The sequence below is a fragment of the Pinus tabuliformis genome, chromosome J (genome assembly GCF_031772625.1).
Source record: "Pinus tabuliformis cultivar Carrire ecotype Pingquan chromosome J, CPIR1, whole genome shotgun sequence".
Taxonomy (NCBI): Eukaryota; Viridiplantae; Streptophyta; class Pinopsida; order Pinales; family Pinaceae; genus Pinus; species Pinus tabuliformis.
Window position 1 is genome coordinate 612,101,445 of NC_142295.1, and position 16,585 is coordinate 612,118,029.

A 16,585-nucleotide genomic window follows, 5' to 3' on the forward strand; every position below is an offset into this window, starting at 1 on the left:
CTTATTTGAATCTTCTTTTTCTAACTGAACGAGACAACCTCCTTTCTCCTTTACTAAAACCATGATACCCCGTCCCCTTTGCCATTTTCTGCTACCTTGTTCCACACTTCTTCCAGTATCCTTTAAACAAAAGTGTCTCACAACCTTCATACTCATAATTGGTATAGGTATTTGCAATGGAGACGATGAATGGAACAATCATAATTGATGGGGTAAGGTCCTCCAAACCATGAATTGGCTTGCACATCAAAGCGTAAGTGCCTCTCTTGTTTTAATCCTATTTTTACCTTGTAATTAGTTCATTACGTTAAGCCCACTTAACCCTACTTGTTGAATTAGCTAACGGGACTGAAGATAGTATATCCTAATTCTTGTTAGGATTGGACTCAACATAGCATTGGTCCAACTCGATTGTTGGAGAACCATCCCTAGAGTAGAGGTTCGTCACCGGTCACATGCATAATGTGAGGGCCGACGAATAATTGCAAGCTATGTTACACTCTTGTCATAAATCATCGCGCCGCATAGAGGGGGATGTGGCCCAAGCTGGGAGGAAGTGGTGTCGCGATGGTGCTAGATATCGCCTCTCTCAAGAACGTTATGGGGCACCGAGTGGTTTGTCTGCATGGATCGATATTTATCCTTGCCGCATAAGCTATATAGCATTTACAACAAAGGGCTATTTTTATTGAAAATGTAGAGAACTAAAATTACTAGGTCATGTGAGTTGAAGACGCACTTCTTGATCCAAAAAACTTCAGATTATAAGAATCGTTGTCGTTGTCCTGATTGCCGCTCAATCTAAATGTAACTAGACTATAATAGTGCTTAACTGTCCTCGTTTCTCGTTAGAAATCGAATCCTGGTAAAGCTCACCGATCTGCCGCTGGACCACTGCCCAACTGACTTAACTGTCATTATTGTTATTATTGTAGTGAACGGACTTGAGCTCTTGGAGGAGAGGAGACGGCAGGAGATGGAGCAATCAGGAAGAGCAGAGGTGGACAGACTACACGCCACCATGCAGGCGGTGGAGCAGGCTTGCAGTGCAATACAGGTACACGGAGTTTTTTTGGAAGCGCTTTCTATACTAAGAATATATGGAGTTATCTGTTTGTCGAACCATATTCACCGCTCACCCTTCAGGCGATGAATGTGTTTGCCCACTTTTTATTTTGTTTCATTTTCGATTGTATCAGAGTCAGTAAAAGCATCTCAACTCATCAAATCAAATGTTGACGATGTCGCAAGTAAGAAACAGTACTGCCCAAGTAAAAATAAATGATCCAAATAGCACTCGCGCAGTTACTAGTTGTTCATCGTCTAGAGTTTTGAAAGAAAAATTACAATGGATAATGTTTCCAACAACCAACTATTGCTAGACAATAGCCTATGCGGCCTTTTAAGGGAACACAAGTAGATTGTGGAAACCCTGGGCCCTTTACATAAAGAAAAGAAATTGAAATTCCAAACCAGATGCTGCACAAGGCGGAGCCCGGGGGCTTGCGTGCTCCTGTTCCAATTCGCATGAATGCAGAATGAACGTGTGATTTCATATGGTTAATTGGAAACATAAACGATGCTGTTGTAGAAGGCTAGGAATTGGAAATTCCACACCGGGAGTGTATTCCCACTTAATTCAAACAGGGCAACATAGCTTACCGTAACCATTATTAGGAACATCGATTATGACCCCAACTAGCTAAACTATATACAAAACACACAAATGTGAAACTCAAGGAATTGGTAAATCTGAAATGAGGAGTCAACTTGATAATTGGATGTTGTACCCCGAGATGTTCCATTTGAAGGGAGAACAATGCTAAATGATGCCAGGGCATCCACTGGAGGTGTAAATCTCCCTCATCTAAGCCCTGATGGAAGATTCCACATGCCAAAGGTGGCAACCCATGAAATTCATAAAATATTTTCTTTAAACACTGTGTTACTGAACTGTTTAAGATTTAAAAGAGAGAGAGAGAGATATCTTTAAGTGGGGAACCTGGAAGTGGGTAACCCAATGTAACAGCTGTTGTGCTGTCACATGAGAATCTCCTTATGATGACTCAATCTTCTTGCTTCGTTTCCATATATCCATTCAGGTGGTATTGAATCTCCTTAGCCTTAGTCAATCTCTTATTCTGTATCCAGGCAGGTTCTATGTGCTAGGCAAGTCTCCATCTAGGTTTGATTAAATCTCCTTAGCTGTGGGAGGGGGTTCTCCACGATAAAAGTGGGTAACCCAATGTAACAGCTGTTGTGCTGGCACATGTGAATCTCCTTATGATGACACGATCTTCTTGTTTTGTTTCCATATATCCATTCATGTGGGATTGAATCTCCTTAGCCTTAGTCAATCCCTTATTCTGTATCCAGGCAGGTTCCATGTGCTAGGCAAGTCTCCATCTAGGTTTGATTAAATCTCCTTAGCTGTGGGAGGGGGTTCTCCACGATAAATTGTCGGTGAAAATCAACATCAATCTCCTTGCTTAGTGATACCATAACCTGTATCTCGATAGGTTCCTTGGTTGGCAATATAACCAAGGCTTCATAAGCGAAGTGAACCCGAGAGGGCTAACTCGATGGGTTTGTAAACCCAAAGTGATCTGTTTATGCAACTACAGGGTATAGGGTGTTGGGTAACCCCAAAGGAAGAGCGGATAACTAAAAGTATCGAAACTTATTGCAGTTTTGTAGTAGCAACATTTCTACAAATTCTTCAGTGATAATCACATAAGATTATTTATCCATCGGAAAACGTTATCTTAGACAACAACGTGTAATATTCAACATGGTGATGCAGAACTTGCAAAGAACACATTATAAAAGTTCCTGAGAGGGCAGCTGCTAAGTCTTTCACTCATAGTATCGAAACTTATTGCAGTTTTGTAGTAGCCACATTTCTACAAATTCTTCAGTGATAATCACATAAGATTATTTATCCATTGGAAAACGTTATCTAACGTTATCTTAGACAACAACGTGTAATATTCAGCATGGAGATGCAGAACTTGCAAAGAACACATTATAAAAGTTCCTGAGAGGGCAGCTGCTAAGTCTTTCACTCATTGATTCAACGAAGAAAACTTTTTGGGCATTAGCAAATGAATCCAACAGTTAAAGACACATATATATCATGAAATAATTCAAATATAGCAGAACATCTTCATTTTATTAGCTTCAGAACAATATATAACTGATACTGCATATAAAACTTTAAACAGCACAGCAATGTTTTATCAATACTTCAGGAAAAACGTGGCAATGAACTCTGCAATGACTTGGCACATTATAATGGAAAGATACTTCTTAAATATACAGAAAATTATTTTTATCAACAATTATAAAGAAAAAGAATGGCATATACAATTATATTTACATATTCTTCCCTAAAAGTAAACAGTTATGTAATCAAAGTCAAACAGTTAATCAATAATGCTGCATACATAAAGCATAAAATTGAAGGTAAAAGGTAAAGCATAAAATCAAAGAAGCTAAGCTACTGTACGAGAAAAGTAACCAAAAGTATAACCCTAGATACAACAATTTTCACAAGATAGGATCAAGGATTTTCAATGTTCTAGCCAATCAATCAAATTAGATTGTACACATCGACATAAGCTCATTTAAATGCTGAGTAGGCACAAACAATCAACATCAAATAGTTTAGAGGCTCTTAAATTTATATAGCAAATAGTTGAATGTATAGATACCATGAATGCCCAACTATGGCATAATGATGAAATGCAGTCAAATAAAGGTGACTTTTAAGCTCATACATCCTCTTGTCAGAGGCTGTTAAGTCTCTTTTCTGATTTTTGATTTAGTTCGTTGAATGTTCCTGCTAGCCTTGTTTTGGATGGTTTCAAGTCAATATCTTATGTTTTTGAGAATCTGAATTCTCACAGGTACGTTTTGATTCTGGAAGACTGTAATAAGTAGCTGTAGGGCAGGTTGAAGGCAGTACAGAAGTCTTTCCTCAGAATCGATAGCTAGCCAATATATATTTTGATTTCAACTTGGAAAGGTCAATTGAATATAAAGATCTTTTCCATGGAAAAAAAACTTTCAAGCGCATGGCTTGAGCTTGAACATCTCCTCCCTGCCTCCTATGGTGCCACCAAATTCATGTCCAAGTCTTTGTGTAGCGACCTAAGGTCTTCAACTCAGAAAGCCGCCTCCTCTGTTTCCACAATTTAGTGTGATGTTGAATCAACCTGTACCATGCAATGACACTATGCCATGTCCCATTATTATTATGTATTTACTTGCCCATGGTATTGGTGCCCATGGATTACTTGCCCATTGTATTGGCACTCATGGAATACTTACCCATGGTGTTGGTAGTAGGCACCCATGGTATTCGTAACCATGGAATACTTTCCCATGGTATTGTGATGGCCAAAGATTATAAAAGGGAGCTCAAGATCGTTCTTTAGACACGTCTAGATATTTGATGGATTGTTTAGTTTGGCTCTTGGAGCTTGCTTGAGGGTTTATAACCCTGAGCATGATCTTCTTCGGTGGAGCAATTACCCACCCTAGTTGATTAAAGTAACTAGTCTTTGGTGGTGAAAGGCTCCGCCCTAGCTAGTCTTGAAGGAGGAGCCATCCAGTTTTTTCATTGGGCATCTCCAAATTCATTGCAGAGGTCATTGTCAGCCATTTGTGCCATCTTGCTGGTGTCTTAACAGGTTCTCATGAATATTCAGATTCATATTTAATATAATAAGGCTGAATTTGTTGCAAAGGTTGAGTTTGTTGCTTGTGCTTACTATCAAATGAGGGTTTCGTGTTAAACTGTATGCAATATGTTTGACGAAATGTCCTTACATTAATAATTAGCGAAAAATCATTGGCAATGTCAGTGTTGGTTAAAACTGTCTTGATTGTAATTGTGAAGATTGCTGCAAAATCTAGTTTGGGACATTATAGTGGCATGAAAACTGGTTTTCCTGCCAGCCTGAGGGATTTAGCAGTGGAAGGTTTATGATTTGTTTCAGAAGAGTGAAATTTTGATGCCAGGTTGAAATCCTAGCGCAAATTTATTCTTGGCAGGTCTAACTATCAGTGCGGGGTCAAGACTACGATTGAAGAGTCACTTCCGCAGCGAAATGCCAACCAAACTTAGAGTTAGGCCATATTGCACAAGAATTGTGGCAGAGCTGTGACAGTGAAATACACCTGGGCCGAGCTAGAGGCGAGGAATTAATCACCACACTCCAACAAATTGACAGTAGTCAGAGTGGGATCGAAACCATGCCAAGGTCAAGATCTGTAACGAGAGAAGCTGCGGACTGAGGAGCAAAGTCCTCTAACTGCCGTTTTGCAGTACCAAGAGCAGCGATGAGCTCTCTCTGTTGCATCTCAATCAAACTAACCAATTCCAGGTCAGAAGGATTAGACTTGCCAAGACTTTGATCATGCAACCACGTTCTATAAGCAGATTCCATTTTGTCAGCTGAGTCCTGCACATCTTCTGTGGTTGAAAAGAAGGGATCGACCTCCCATCGACATAAATTGGAAGCCATTTTGCCAATTTCCAGATACAAACAAGCTCCAAAGGGGCACTCCAAGCAATTTGCAACCAATAATACTAAGAAAGTTCCATGCAAAATCACAAGTATAGTATAATACAAACCCGCAAATTGAGATCTAGTCGCTGTTGCCAATATATTTCCTTGCCCGTGTGAATATTATCTGAGAAGGGAGTATCAAGAAGAAGGTCCACGTTGGATGTTAGGGTTGTTAGGAATGTCGTGAAGTGAAATCTAGTAAATTTTGATATGGAGACAACCTTGACAAAAGGAAACGAGTGTGTTTGACAAGGGATTGGTCTAAAGCGGTCAACCATTATATGAATTGTGTTGAAGCCGCTTTTGAAGGACGATAAGAGTATTGTGTCATCAGGTTGGCAATCTGCAACACAACTCCAACCTCGCCAACCTCTCTTCGGAGGCGTTACCTAACATAGCAAAGGTAGTAGTTAAGGAACCCTATCTTAAGTGCCACAACAAGAGTGGATTTGCCATCTTTGTCAACGACCTTGACACTGTGGACCTATGCGGGGGCCACAGACTGAAGAGCGAAGGCACATCAATTTCTCATCAGTATAAATAAGGTTCTTTACAAAATTCCTCTTGTACGAGTCTTTATCATAAATTAAGAGTTTTGCGATCATAGTTGGCATTTTATCTTGCTACCTGTAGTATTGCGCTTGCCATCCCAACAAAGGAAGCCTAATTTACCACCCAAAAGAAATTTGATATGATATCCAGGGCAATACAATATCTAATTCTATTCCATTTATGACCATGACATGATATCTTTGATTCTTATATTTTGTCTTCAAGTTCTAAACTATTGGCTATACCAAAGAAAAGAAAAAAAAGAAAACTAGCCATCTTCACGTAAAACTTGTGCAACAAATTTCTTCTTTAGTAGGAAGCATCTATTATAGGCAAACAGCAACATCTACCCGTTGTGGTAGCTCTTTGCATGTATCGCCAAAGACTCAAAGCTAGGTTTCTATTGTGACAAGTACTGTGACTTCAACTTTGCTTTTTGCTCCAAGCATAATAACAGGTGGTTAGGTCAAATCGCAAAGAAAAATAATGGCGACCTATAATATGCAAACCCTCTACTTAATGAACCTAGGTTATGTAGATGCATGGTTCTCCTAAACCTCTCAGTAGGAAATACATTGCATATGAACAATATGGCTGGTGGGCAACCTTCATGGCATTTTATTGGAATCCCTCTTCTGACTATTCAAATTTGACAATGCTCTTTTCTTAGTGATGGGAAATTCTCCTACAACTTAGTAGGACATCGACTCAAATTTACTTGCATCACGAATTGGGGGCCATCCTTACAATGTTTGGAAAAATGGAGGAAATGAGTTGACATTTATGCAGACAACAGATTCTGGTAGTATGGGCCATCAACGTGTTGTTGAGATATCTCAATTGGGATGGAGACGAGCACCCATGTCTTCCATTCAAGAATAGCAGTCGGGAATGCTTCTAAGTGAACTAAGTTTGCAGTTAGAGCATTCACATGGTTCCACTGATCATGGGCAGGGTCTTTCACTCGACCTCTTCCCACAACAACCATCAACTGTTCAGCTACCCTCTTTTTATAACCAACAACATTTTAGAGCAGGAGATTAACTTGGACAATTGTCTCCATCCAAAGATGTCCTTCTTAGCTCATTGGAGGAGGTTACATGGCAATTACAAATTTACAAATGGTGGGACAACCACCCTCTCAGTTGACTCTAGCAGTTATGGTTGCAACAACGACTAACTTGGGTGAGTACATGCTATTGAGGCATAAAAATGGAGAGGGTAAGGCTTGCTGTTTCACATTGTTTAAGTGAAGTTTTAAGGGTTATTGCTCCTGAAATCTCCTATAAGGAGAATATAATACGTGAAATATTTCAGTTGATTGTGTGAACCTTTTGGGGGTTAGATCAAATGGACAATCCTTCTTTTGGTAAGAGGGTCAAGATTCTAAAATTAATGGTAGACGTAAAGTCATGTGTTACTATGCTTGACTAGGATTGTCATGATCTTGTTTTATAGTTGTTTCATTGTTTCCTTGATGCTATCAGTAAAGACTATTGCAAATCCATGCATAGGTACATGAAAATCATCATGGGTACAATTATTGATAAGTGTGATGAAAGCGGTGTTATTTTCTAGCCCATCATATTTTTATTATTGGATGTTCGAAAACAACAAGAAGTCACTTCTACAATTGCTTTTAACTTGGGTATAATATGTTGTCAAAAAACATGAAGGGAAGCTAAAGCTTTACTTGCTTGATGAGGAGTTGGTAGGGTGCCAACCAGAGGAGATGGATGAGCCTTGTGTGGAAATTCCATCTTATATGGCAGCCACATCCCATGAGGAGGATAGTTGTATCACTTCACCGATCTCTTCTACAGGAATTTCCAATAATAGTCACCAGGAATTTCCAATAAGGTCTTCAAGAAATGAAGGACAGAACCAAGAGGCTCAGGGACATCATATTAGAGTAGGACAGTGAGCTTAAGTTCCTTGGAGTTAGGTGTGCCAGGTTAGCTTCCAATCTTCCAGTTAAATTTTCTAATGAGGCAACAAAAGATGCCCACTCTGGAGCTACGGAGCAACCCTCTTCAAGATTACATGGACAAGGCTTGTAGTACCATGAATCAACATTTCTGTAGTGGGGAGGTGAGTTGGTATAAGTAAGGAGCCAATTCTTTTCGATTGCTTTTATGGGTTGACTAGGATCATGAGATAGAGCTCCAGTATATGAGCATTCTAGTTGAAATTAGAGTGGTACAACATCAACATGGTGGGAATGTTCCTTGTGTTGGCATTTATACAAGAGGTCTTTTTTAGGTGTTGCTAATAACTAAAGATGATGGACGGCACATTCTATGGTTGGTTATGGATACTTCCTATTTCAAAAGTCTATTTCAGTTGGAATGGAAGGAGATTATGAGTTGGTATCCCATTGAGTTGATGTTTCCTGGGAGGACACTTCTTGCCAGAGACAGTGCAACAAGAGCCATTGCATATTTGGGATGGCAAACTCCCAAATAAGCAATGGAAGCTAGGTGGATCACATCATCACATGACACAACTTGATAAGGAGTCAAGGGTGCAACCATGATTTCTCAGATTTAGTTGCAGCAGGATATCTTGGGCAACAGAATCAGATAAATCTTTTGATAGTGGTAGAGCGCACTATCGGGTTTATGGAGAGTGTGGATGACATTGTTACATGTATTTTATCTAGGAGACCAACGACATGCAAAGATTGGGTATTCCAATTGGGGATGGAGCATTCAGAGAATAAGTTTGCCTATGAGTTGAGGGATGAACACCTACAGGTTGACATGTACACTCTTAGCTACCAAGATAGCAGGATCTCCAGTGGTGCATTGGCGAGATCTTCTTAGGTGGGATGGCATTAGTAGGATGATTAGCGCAACAATGATGCTCTCCATTTGGTGGATTAGATTCTAGGGGTGCAGATGATTAGTGCAATAATGACACCCCCACTAGCACATGAGGAGATATGCCCTTCAGATTTACTAGGGATGATTAAGAGGGATGGTTACACTAAAGTGGGTCCACTTGTGGTCGGATGATGTAGTGGTATATTTGGGACCCATGTATCGAGGGATTTATTACCCATGGTATGGTATGGTACAATGGTATGGAGTGACACAATGACACATTTGGGAATTGGGTATTGATATGCAGGTTATGGCATTGCTTGAGGATAAACAATCTCGAGGAGGGTGGATTGTCATGTCCCTTTTTTGAGTGATCATTGTAGGGGAAACAATTGATTTAATTAGATTAAAATGTGGTTAGGAGGACAAGGGGGACTTTATAAAGTCATATTATTATGTATTTACTTTCCCATTGATTACTTGCCCATGGTATTGTTACCCATGGTATTGGCACCCATGGAATACTTGCCCATGGTATTAGTAACCATGGAATACTTACCTATGGATTGGGATGGCCAAAGATTATAAAGGGGAGCTCAAGATCATTATTTAGGCATGTCTAGATATCTGATGGATTGTTTACTTTGGCTCTTGGAGCTTGCTTGAGGGTTTATAACCTTGAGCATGATCTTCTTCGGTGGAGCAATTAACCACCCTAGTTGATTAAAATAACTAGTTCTCGGTGGTGAAAGACTCCATCCTAGCTAGTCTTGAAGGGGGAGCCGTCTAGGTTTCTCATTGGGCATTAACAGATTCATTAGAGAGGTCATTGTTAACCATTTATATCTTCAGATATTTGTGCCTTCTTGTTGGTGTCTTAATAGGTTCTCATGTATATTTAGATTCATATTTAATATAATAAGGTTGATTTTGTTGCTTGTGCTTACTGTGAAACGAGGGTTTCATGTTAAATTGTATGCAATATGTCTAACGAAATGTCCTTACATTAATAATTAGCAAAAAATCCTTGGCAATGTCATTTTTGCAAAGTGTTGGTTAAAAATGTCTCGATGGTAATTGTGAAGGTTGTTGCAAAATCTAGTTTGGGACATTACACACTATGTTATAGGAAACACCATCTCAGAAGGCATACTGGTACTTGAAACTTGGTGAAACGCTGAAATGCCGACCAAAATGTTGTTGGCTGTACCATATGGTATTTCGCGATTCTGAAATGTTGTATGGTATGTTCGACAACGTTTCAAGGCTAGATTCCAAAATGCTGTAAGGTACAACTAGTGGTGTTTTGCCAAGTTTCATTATTGTTTTGGGCTGTTCAAGCGACCAAGAAAGGTGTGGGTCCCTTTATGGCCCAAAATTCCTTAGTTAAATATTTTTTTTTTAAAGTTAATTCTCTCTTAAGCTAATTTCATTAAAAAAAATTAGAAATAGAATTCTCTAGAAAAAGAAAAAAATAGAATTATCTAAAAACTCTATCAGGCCCTTTCTTTTATAAAAAACACTTCATTCACTCATTTCTCACACATTCTTTAGCAAGAGGAGCTTCCTATAGTAGCAACACGCATTTTAATTGTGTTTTGAAGTATCAGGAGCAAGCTTTGGTGTATTTCTACCAAGAAGAAAGGCATGGGTTCGTGGGCAACAACTATTTTGGTGAGTGATTTATTCACTGTTTTGCAACATTCATAGCTTCGCAAAGTGGTGTTTCTCATGCCCCTAGATCCATTCAAATAACCAAGCAACAAAAATACTATCCTCTTTTGAAGTATGTTACAAAGTCAAGCAAATGGGTGCTAGTGGTACATGGGAATGGAAGTGCAATTTATGCAAATGTGATATGACCTTCAAGGGCTCTTGCACAAGAGTGAAGACATTTTGCATGAACAGATAAGGGTACTGAAGTGTGGGCACATACTAGAAATCCAAAAGTGAGGCCTACATTCAAGAGAGAGCAAGATGATGCGAAAAGGTGGAAGGATTGAATAAGCAAAATCGATATGGGTGGAACTAGCAATTCTTGCTTGTGTGCTAGCAATGAACCAAGGATTGTTCATTAAGCAAGAAAGAGGAGGGTGCTAACAGTAGATGAAGAGTTATCCAAGACATCAAATGCAGTAGATTGTTGAAAATGCTTGACAATCAAGGGAGAGATGAAGTTGAAGCAAGAGTGGTAAGAGCCATCTTTGCTTGTGGCATCCCTTTTAATGTCATTCGATCCAGATATTTGCAGGATTTGGTGAGAGCAATTAACACAACCCCTCAATGCTTAATGGGGCCAAATTATGAAAAACACAATTTTGCCTAAGAAAGAGAGGCAACTTCTTGATGTTGTTTTGAGACCAATTCATAACTCATGGGGTAGCACATGGGTTTCCATTATCTCAGATAATTGGATTGGTACAAGGTGTAGGACATTGATTAATGTCATTTCATCATCACCAAAAGGAGCCATGTTCATAAAAGCAGAACATTCTTTGGGTGAGGTAAAGGGTGGTAAGTTCATTGTTGCTATTGAACAAGTAGGACTGGAAAATGTGGTGCAAGTTATCATAGATAATGCACCTGTTTGAAAGGTTGTAGGCTTAATTGTTGAAAGTACATATTTTGGACTCCTTGCATTGCCCACGATCTGAATCTGATTTTAGAAGGGATTGAGGCAAAAACATATTGGATTAAGGTGGTGACATGGCAGGCTAGGGAGATTATAAAATTCATCACCAACCACCACCAATCTCCAACAATATATCGAGAATACTCCAAATTGGAGTTACTCAAAGTTGCTGAGACAAGGCATGCCTCATACTTCATCATGTTGCATCGCCTTGTTGAAGTTAAAGCTGCATTAATTAGTATGGTGAGATTGAGGCAAAAACAAAATGGATTAAGGAGGTCACAGGGTAGGTTAGGGAGATTATAAAATTCATTGCCAACCACCTCCAATCTCAAGCAATATATTGAGAATACTCCAAATTGGAGTTGCTAAGACAAGGTATGCCTCAAACTTCATCATGTTGTGTCACCTTGTTGAAGTAACGCTGGATTAATGAGTATGGTGGTGGGTGCGATTGGGCTGAGTGGAGATAGATTGTTTCAAGTAAGATAAGATAAGATAATTTTATTAATGTCCAACAAATGACCATAAATAGGTCAATGGGACCGAAGGATACAACTGATACAAGTACAATGTGGGAGTGTAAACACAACTCCTAGAAAATGCGAAAGCTAAATCTATGATAAAATGAAATGAAGTAAAAAATAATACAATAATAGAGTAGCCTCATAAACATCTATATAACTGGATCATGTAGAAGGCTAAGTGAATAAGTCCAGGGTTGGATGTCGATGATGTCAAGAATTCCTGAGTCTAATAGTCAACGACGAGGGGGGTGACAGTGGTACTGGCTTGCTATCAGAGTCCCCTAGATCCAACGAGGAGGTTGGCTGCATGATCTTGGGGGTGATGTAGGAGTCATGGATACTCTTAACATTCAAGTCCAAAGGAGAGAAGCTGTGGATAAGGCTTTGACGCTAAGACAACCTGAAAGTATGATGTGATTGTTTGAACCATTCCCAAGTGAGGCGGGGTATGTAGATCTGAGATCTATATCTAAATATTTCATTGATGAAGAGGGATAGGCATCTCTGGTTAAAATACTGGAAGAAGGTACAGAGGGATCCTTTAGAGTCTTTATATAGGCAATGATATCGTGTCTAATCTCACATAGTATACAGGGCATTGAAAAATGAGTTGCACCTCGGTGTCCAACTTCTGTAGGTGGCACAACTAGCAAACTTTATCAGATCGTGGTTCTAATGTCCCCAATTTTTTGGATTGCCTTGTGGTGATATTAGGAGGGGTTTCCAGAGCCTATGTCAGTCAGGTCATAGGAGCAAGATTACATTATTGGTGGGACCAGAGGGTTTTGAGTTCTATGGGGGCCGACTAGGATCACTTTCATTTTTCATCATTGGGATCAGTTCCACACAGTTTGATCTTGGTTCCATTGCGTTATGATGATTTCCATAAAATGGAGTTACTAACGGGTATATTTTAATTAATTACGAATGAGGTGTTGTTTCGCGTTGATTACTTGGAGAAACACCATGGTGTAATAGTTTGTTGGAATCAAGACAAAAATATCTACAAGACAAAATGATGAAAAGGGGCTTTGGGAGGCTGGTGTGGTCGTGGTGGCAGTTTAAGCATTTTCTTGAGATAAAAGTGGCTCTAATTAGTAATAAAAAAAGTCACTTATTAAATAAAAGGAGAAAAGGTGTTTTTATATAATGGGTAAATGAAAGGGGGCAAAATCATTTGGAAAATTTGAGGAAATTGCACTAAGTGGCTTATTAATAAATTAATAAAAGGAGACTTCTAGAAGATTGGAGAAGATCTGGAAAAATCTTATAAAAGGGGAGAGAAGGCCATTTCTCATTCATCCTAGTTTATAATTATTTCTTGATTTTGGTTTGGGAGCTCAGGCAAGTTTCTCTCGAAGGTTTTAGGTGAGACTCTTAAACTAGTTTCAGTGGACATCCATTTCCACTTGGTAATCATCCAATTTTGGTGGACATCATTGCCACCCTAGTTGGCATTGCGGGGAAATTATTCATATTTCCATTTGTGCTTAAATTGCAGGTTAATTTGTAGCTATCTCTCAAGGAGCCAAATTTATATATATTTGTCAGAGATCGAGTTGCTACTGTTGGGATCAAATTTATTAAGAAGGTTGAGTTTATCTCTTGTCATTATCTTCAGTGGGCCAAATTCATCTCAATTGTTGGGCCAAGTTTCATTAGCTATTCAGAGGGCCAAATTTGTTTGCAGATATTATTTACTGGAGTTGTGTTATTTGCTGAGGTTGTATCTGTTTTGTCGGAGCTGATATTTACTTGTTGGGGCAGAGATTATTTGCCAAAGATATTTATTTATTATTTGCCAGAGATCTTTATTTGCTGGGGCTGAGATTATTTGCTGGAGATGATCTTTATTTGCTGGGGTTTCTATCTATTGTTGAGTTGAAAATATTGTTCCATTTGTGACACCCACAATGTCGAGTTAGAATTGTCAAATTTGTGCATGTCAATCTTGGGTGTCTTATTGCTAGAATATTTGTGACCCCTGTGAAATGATGACACTGCTCATATTGATGGTGGCTAGATTCTCTGTCCAAGTGGGCGTCGTCATGGTTCCCCTCCCCCATGGGGTCTTTAGCCTTGATGAGCTGATGGATGGGTGCTAGGGCCTTTGCAATTGCATCTTCAATTTTGGTGGTGAGGTTTGCTTCTAGGTCTTGCACTGAGGTTTTCCATAGCTTCAGCCCTCGTAGTTACCATACAATTGCCTGGGTCAAAGTTTTGGGTTACTTAAAATTAGTATGGTTGTAATGGGTGCAAGAAAATGAGTCTGTTGATGTAGGTCACTTGAAAGCACTTTGGAAAAAATTTGGACCACAGGAAAAATGGACACTTACTGGTGGTTGGTATCATTGGGATTAGCTCGTCATCCTTAATCTTGTGGGCTAGGTCTCTTGCAAGCGAAATTTTGGGACCACCGAATTTTTTTATTTTATTTTATTTTTGAATTTTTGAATTTTGTCTACTCTGATAGGAGTATTGCTCCCAACGTATCAATACTGCGGTGACTGAAATCCTAAGATCTCGATATTGCAAATTGTGTAGGAATTTGACAGTCCCAACTGATCTATATTGCGGCAACAGAAACCCCAACTGTTGGATACTACAAAATGTGTAGGAATTTGGCTGTCCCAACTGATCAAACACTGTGGTTATAGAAACCCCAACTTCTGGATACTGCAAAATGTGATAGCCAACAACAAAGAAATGAGGGAACTATGGCAGTAAGGAGTGTCAGGAGCTATAGATCACAATATACGTTAGGGATCCAACAATAGTACTCTGCCCAATTTTTCGGAGTGCTAACTTTGGAGGATTGACTGCGCCCTTAGCCGTACTACTTGACTACCCTTGATACATACGAGATTGATCTCCCCGAGTGCTATTCTCGGTGTACTGTAGCAACTAGACAACCAATAACTTATCTAATGTTGGTTTCAGGGTAACCTTGGGGGACTTCTGATATACCATATGTAAGTGGAAGAGCAATACCATATACCAACAGGGGTTACAAGGGAGTCCAACAGATGTGACCACCTCTTGTAGTTCTTGCATGTATGCTTCCCCAATCGCAGGTTAATGTGCATAACGACAAATCTCCGTAGTTTAAAGGTGTTGGGACTTGTCTCTAGCCTAATTTTATTTTGTTGCTAAAATGGGTGGTGTGACTAATCGGAGAAAATGCTTTGATACCACTCGTAGTATGTTTGACCTGCAGAAAATGTCAAAAGTGAAAAATATGCCAGAGATACCATAGAAAATAACACAATGAGATGATAGAAAATGGAAATATTCTATTAAGATCTGCAACAATATTGTTCACTTGCCTCTTTAAGGGGGCAACCTCCAGTAGAGAAGAGCTCAATTACACAAGACAAGACAAGACTTCCCTTACTATCTTCGACAATATATAGTTTCATGAGATCCAAAACCCTAACTACTCATGGTCCCTTACATAATGTGGGTTAACCACTTTATTTATTAGCTATGGCCCATTATAACTAATTGTGGTCCCTTTTTTATAATGCGGGTCAACCACTTACAATGCTTACGAGATTTATTTATTAAACTAACTAATCATGACTCTTATGGGGCCCCCTGGGCTTACGAGATTTATTTATTAAACTAACTAATCATGACTCTTATGGGGCCCCCTGGGCTCATTACATTAAGAAAGGGGTTAGGGCCACCTCTTACCACTATTGGATTTATGAATTAGAACTCTTTTTATTATTAAAGTGTATGTTTTTGAGGATCACTATAAGTCATAGTTATAGCAACATACTAATCAGAGTCGAGGAGCAGACTTGAAGTTGGATGTGATTTAGTAGAGGAAGCAATGATTGTGATTTGTTGTAATTGGGTCATTGTCCGTGGTACGGGAGCCCAAGAGTTTTGTTTTATCTTTTATTGTTAAGGGTGGTAGGGTGGTGCTAGGGAAGGAAGTTGTAGCTTCCTTCAGGAGGTTGTTGCCTCCTTCCAGTGGGAGTTGGTAAACTTGGGGTTGTAGCTCTTCCAATTGTAGCTAGTAAATCGGAAGTTGTAGCTTCCCTTGTAATATAAATAAATTGTTCATATATTTCTTCTGTACTCTTCATATGATTCGATTGGTTAATGCTTGTGATACTTGAATTGTTGAAAATTATGAAATACTGATTCACCCCCCTCTCGGTGTTTCCAATAGGGTACACAACTACCTATAAAATAGCATAAAAGGGGATTAACCCCATCGTATCAAATTGCTTCATTGTAATAAACACATCTTTTACATGCGTCCATCTCTAATCACGTCTATATCTTTCTCAGGTGCTTAAAAGTTTAACATTCTTTACAATATTCCTTAGTAAAGTTCCAATCACATTTTTTGGTACTGGTACTATTTTTAGTATTCCATTGTTTCATGTGTTGTAGATTATATAACGAAAATCATACTTTTTTCTCTTGAGGATGGCATCAATGTAAGGCATTGGTTCA

General features: G+C 39.1%; 1 protein-coding gene across 4 annotated transcripts in view; it reads left to right on the top strand.

Annotated features, from left to right (window-relative positions):
- Positions 1-428: 428 nt before the first annotated feature.
- LOC149228449 (exportin-4 protein) overlaps positions 429-16,585 on the top strand; it is a 408,868-nt gene continuing 392,711 nt past the window's right edge. Inside the window, exons 1-2 of one of the 4 annotated variants that reach the window (XM_089378212.1) lie at positions 429-615; positions 936-1,057. In XM_089378212.1, the coding sequence (XP_089234338.1) occupies positions 492-615; positions 936-1,057 (246 nt within the window). In that variant the 5' untranslated portion in view covers positions 429-491. Of the gene's footprint in view, positions 808-935; positions 1,058-16,585 lie in introns of all 4 variants that reach the window. The other 3 variants (XM_089378213.1, XM_089378214.1, XM_089378215.1) reach the window with 3 other exon arrangements.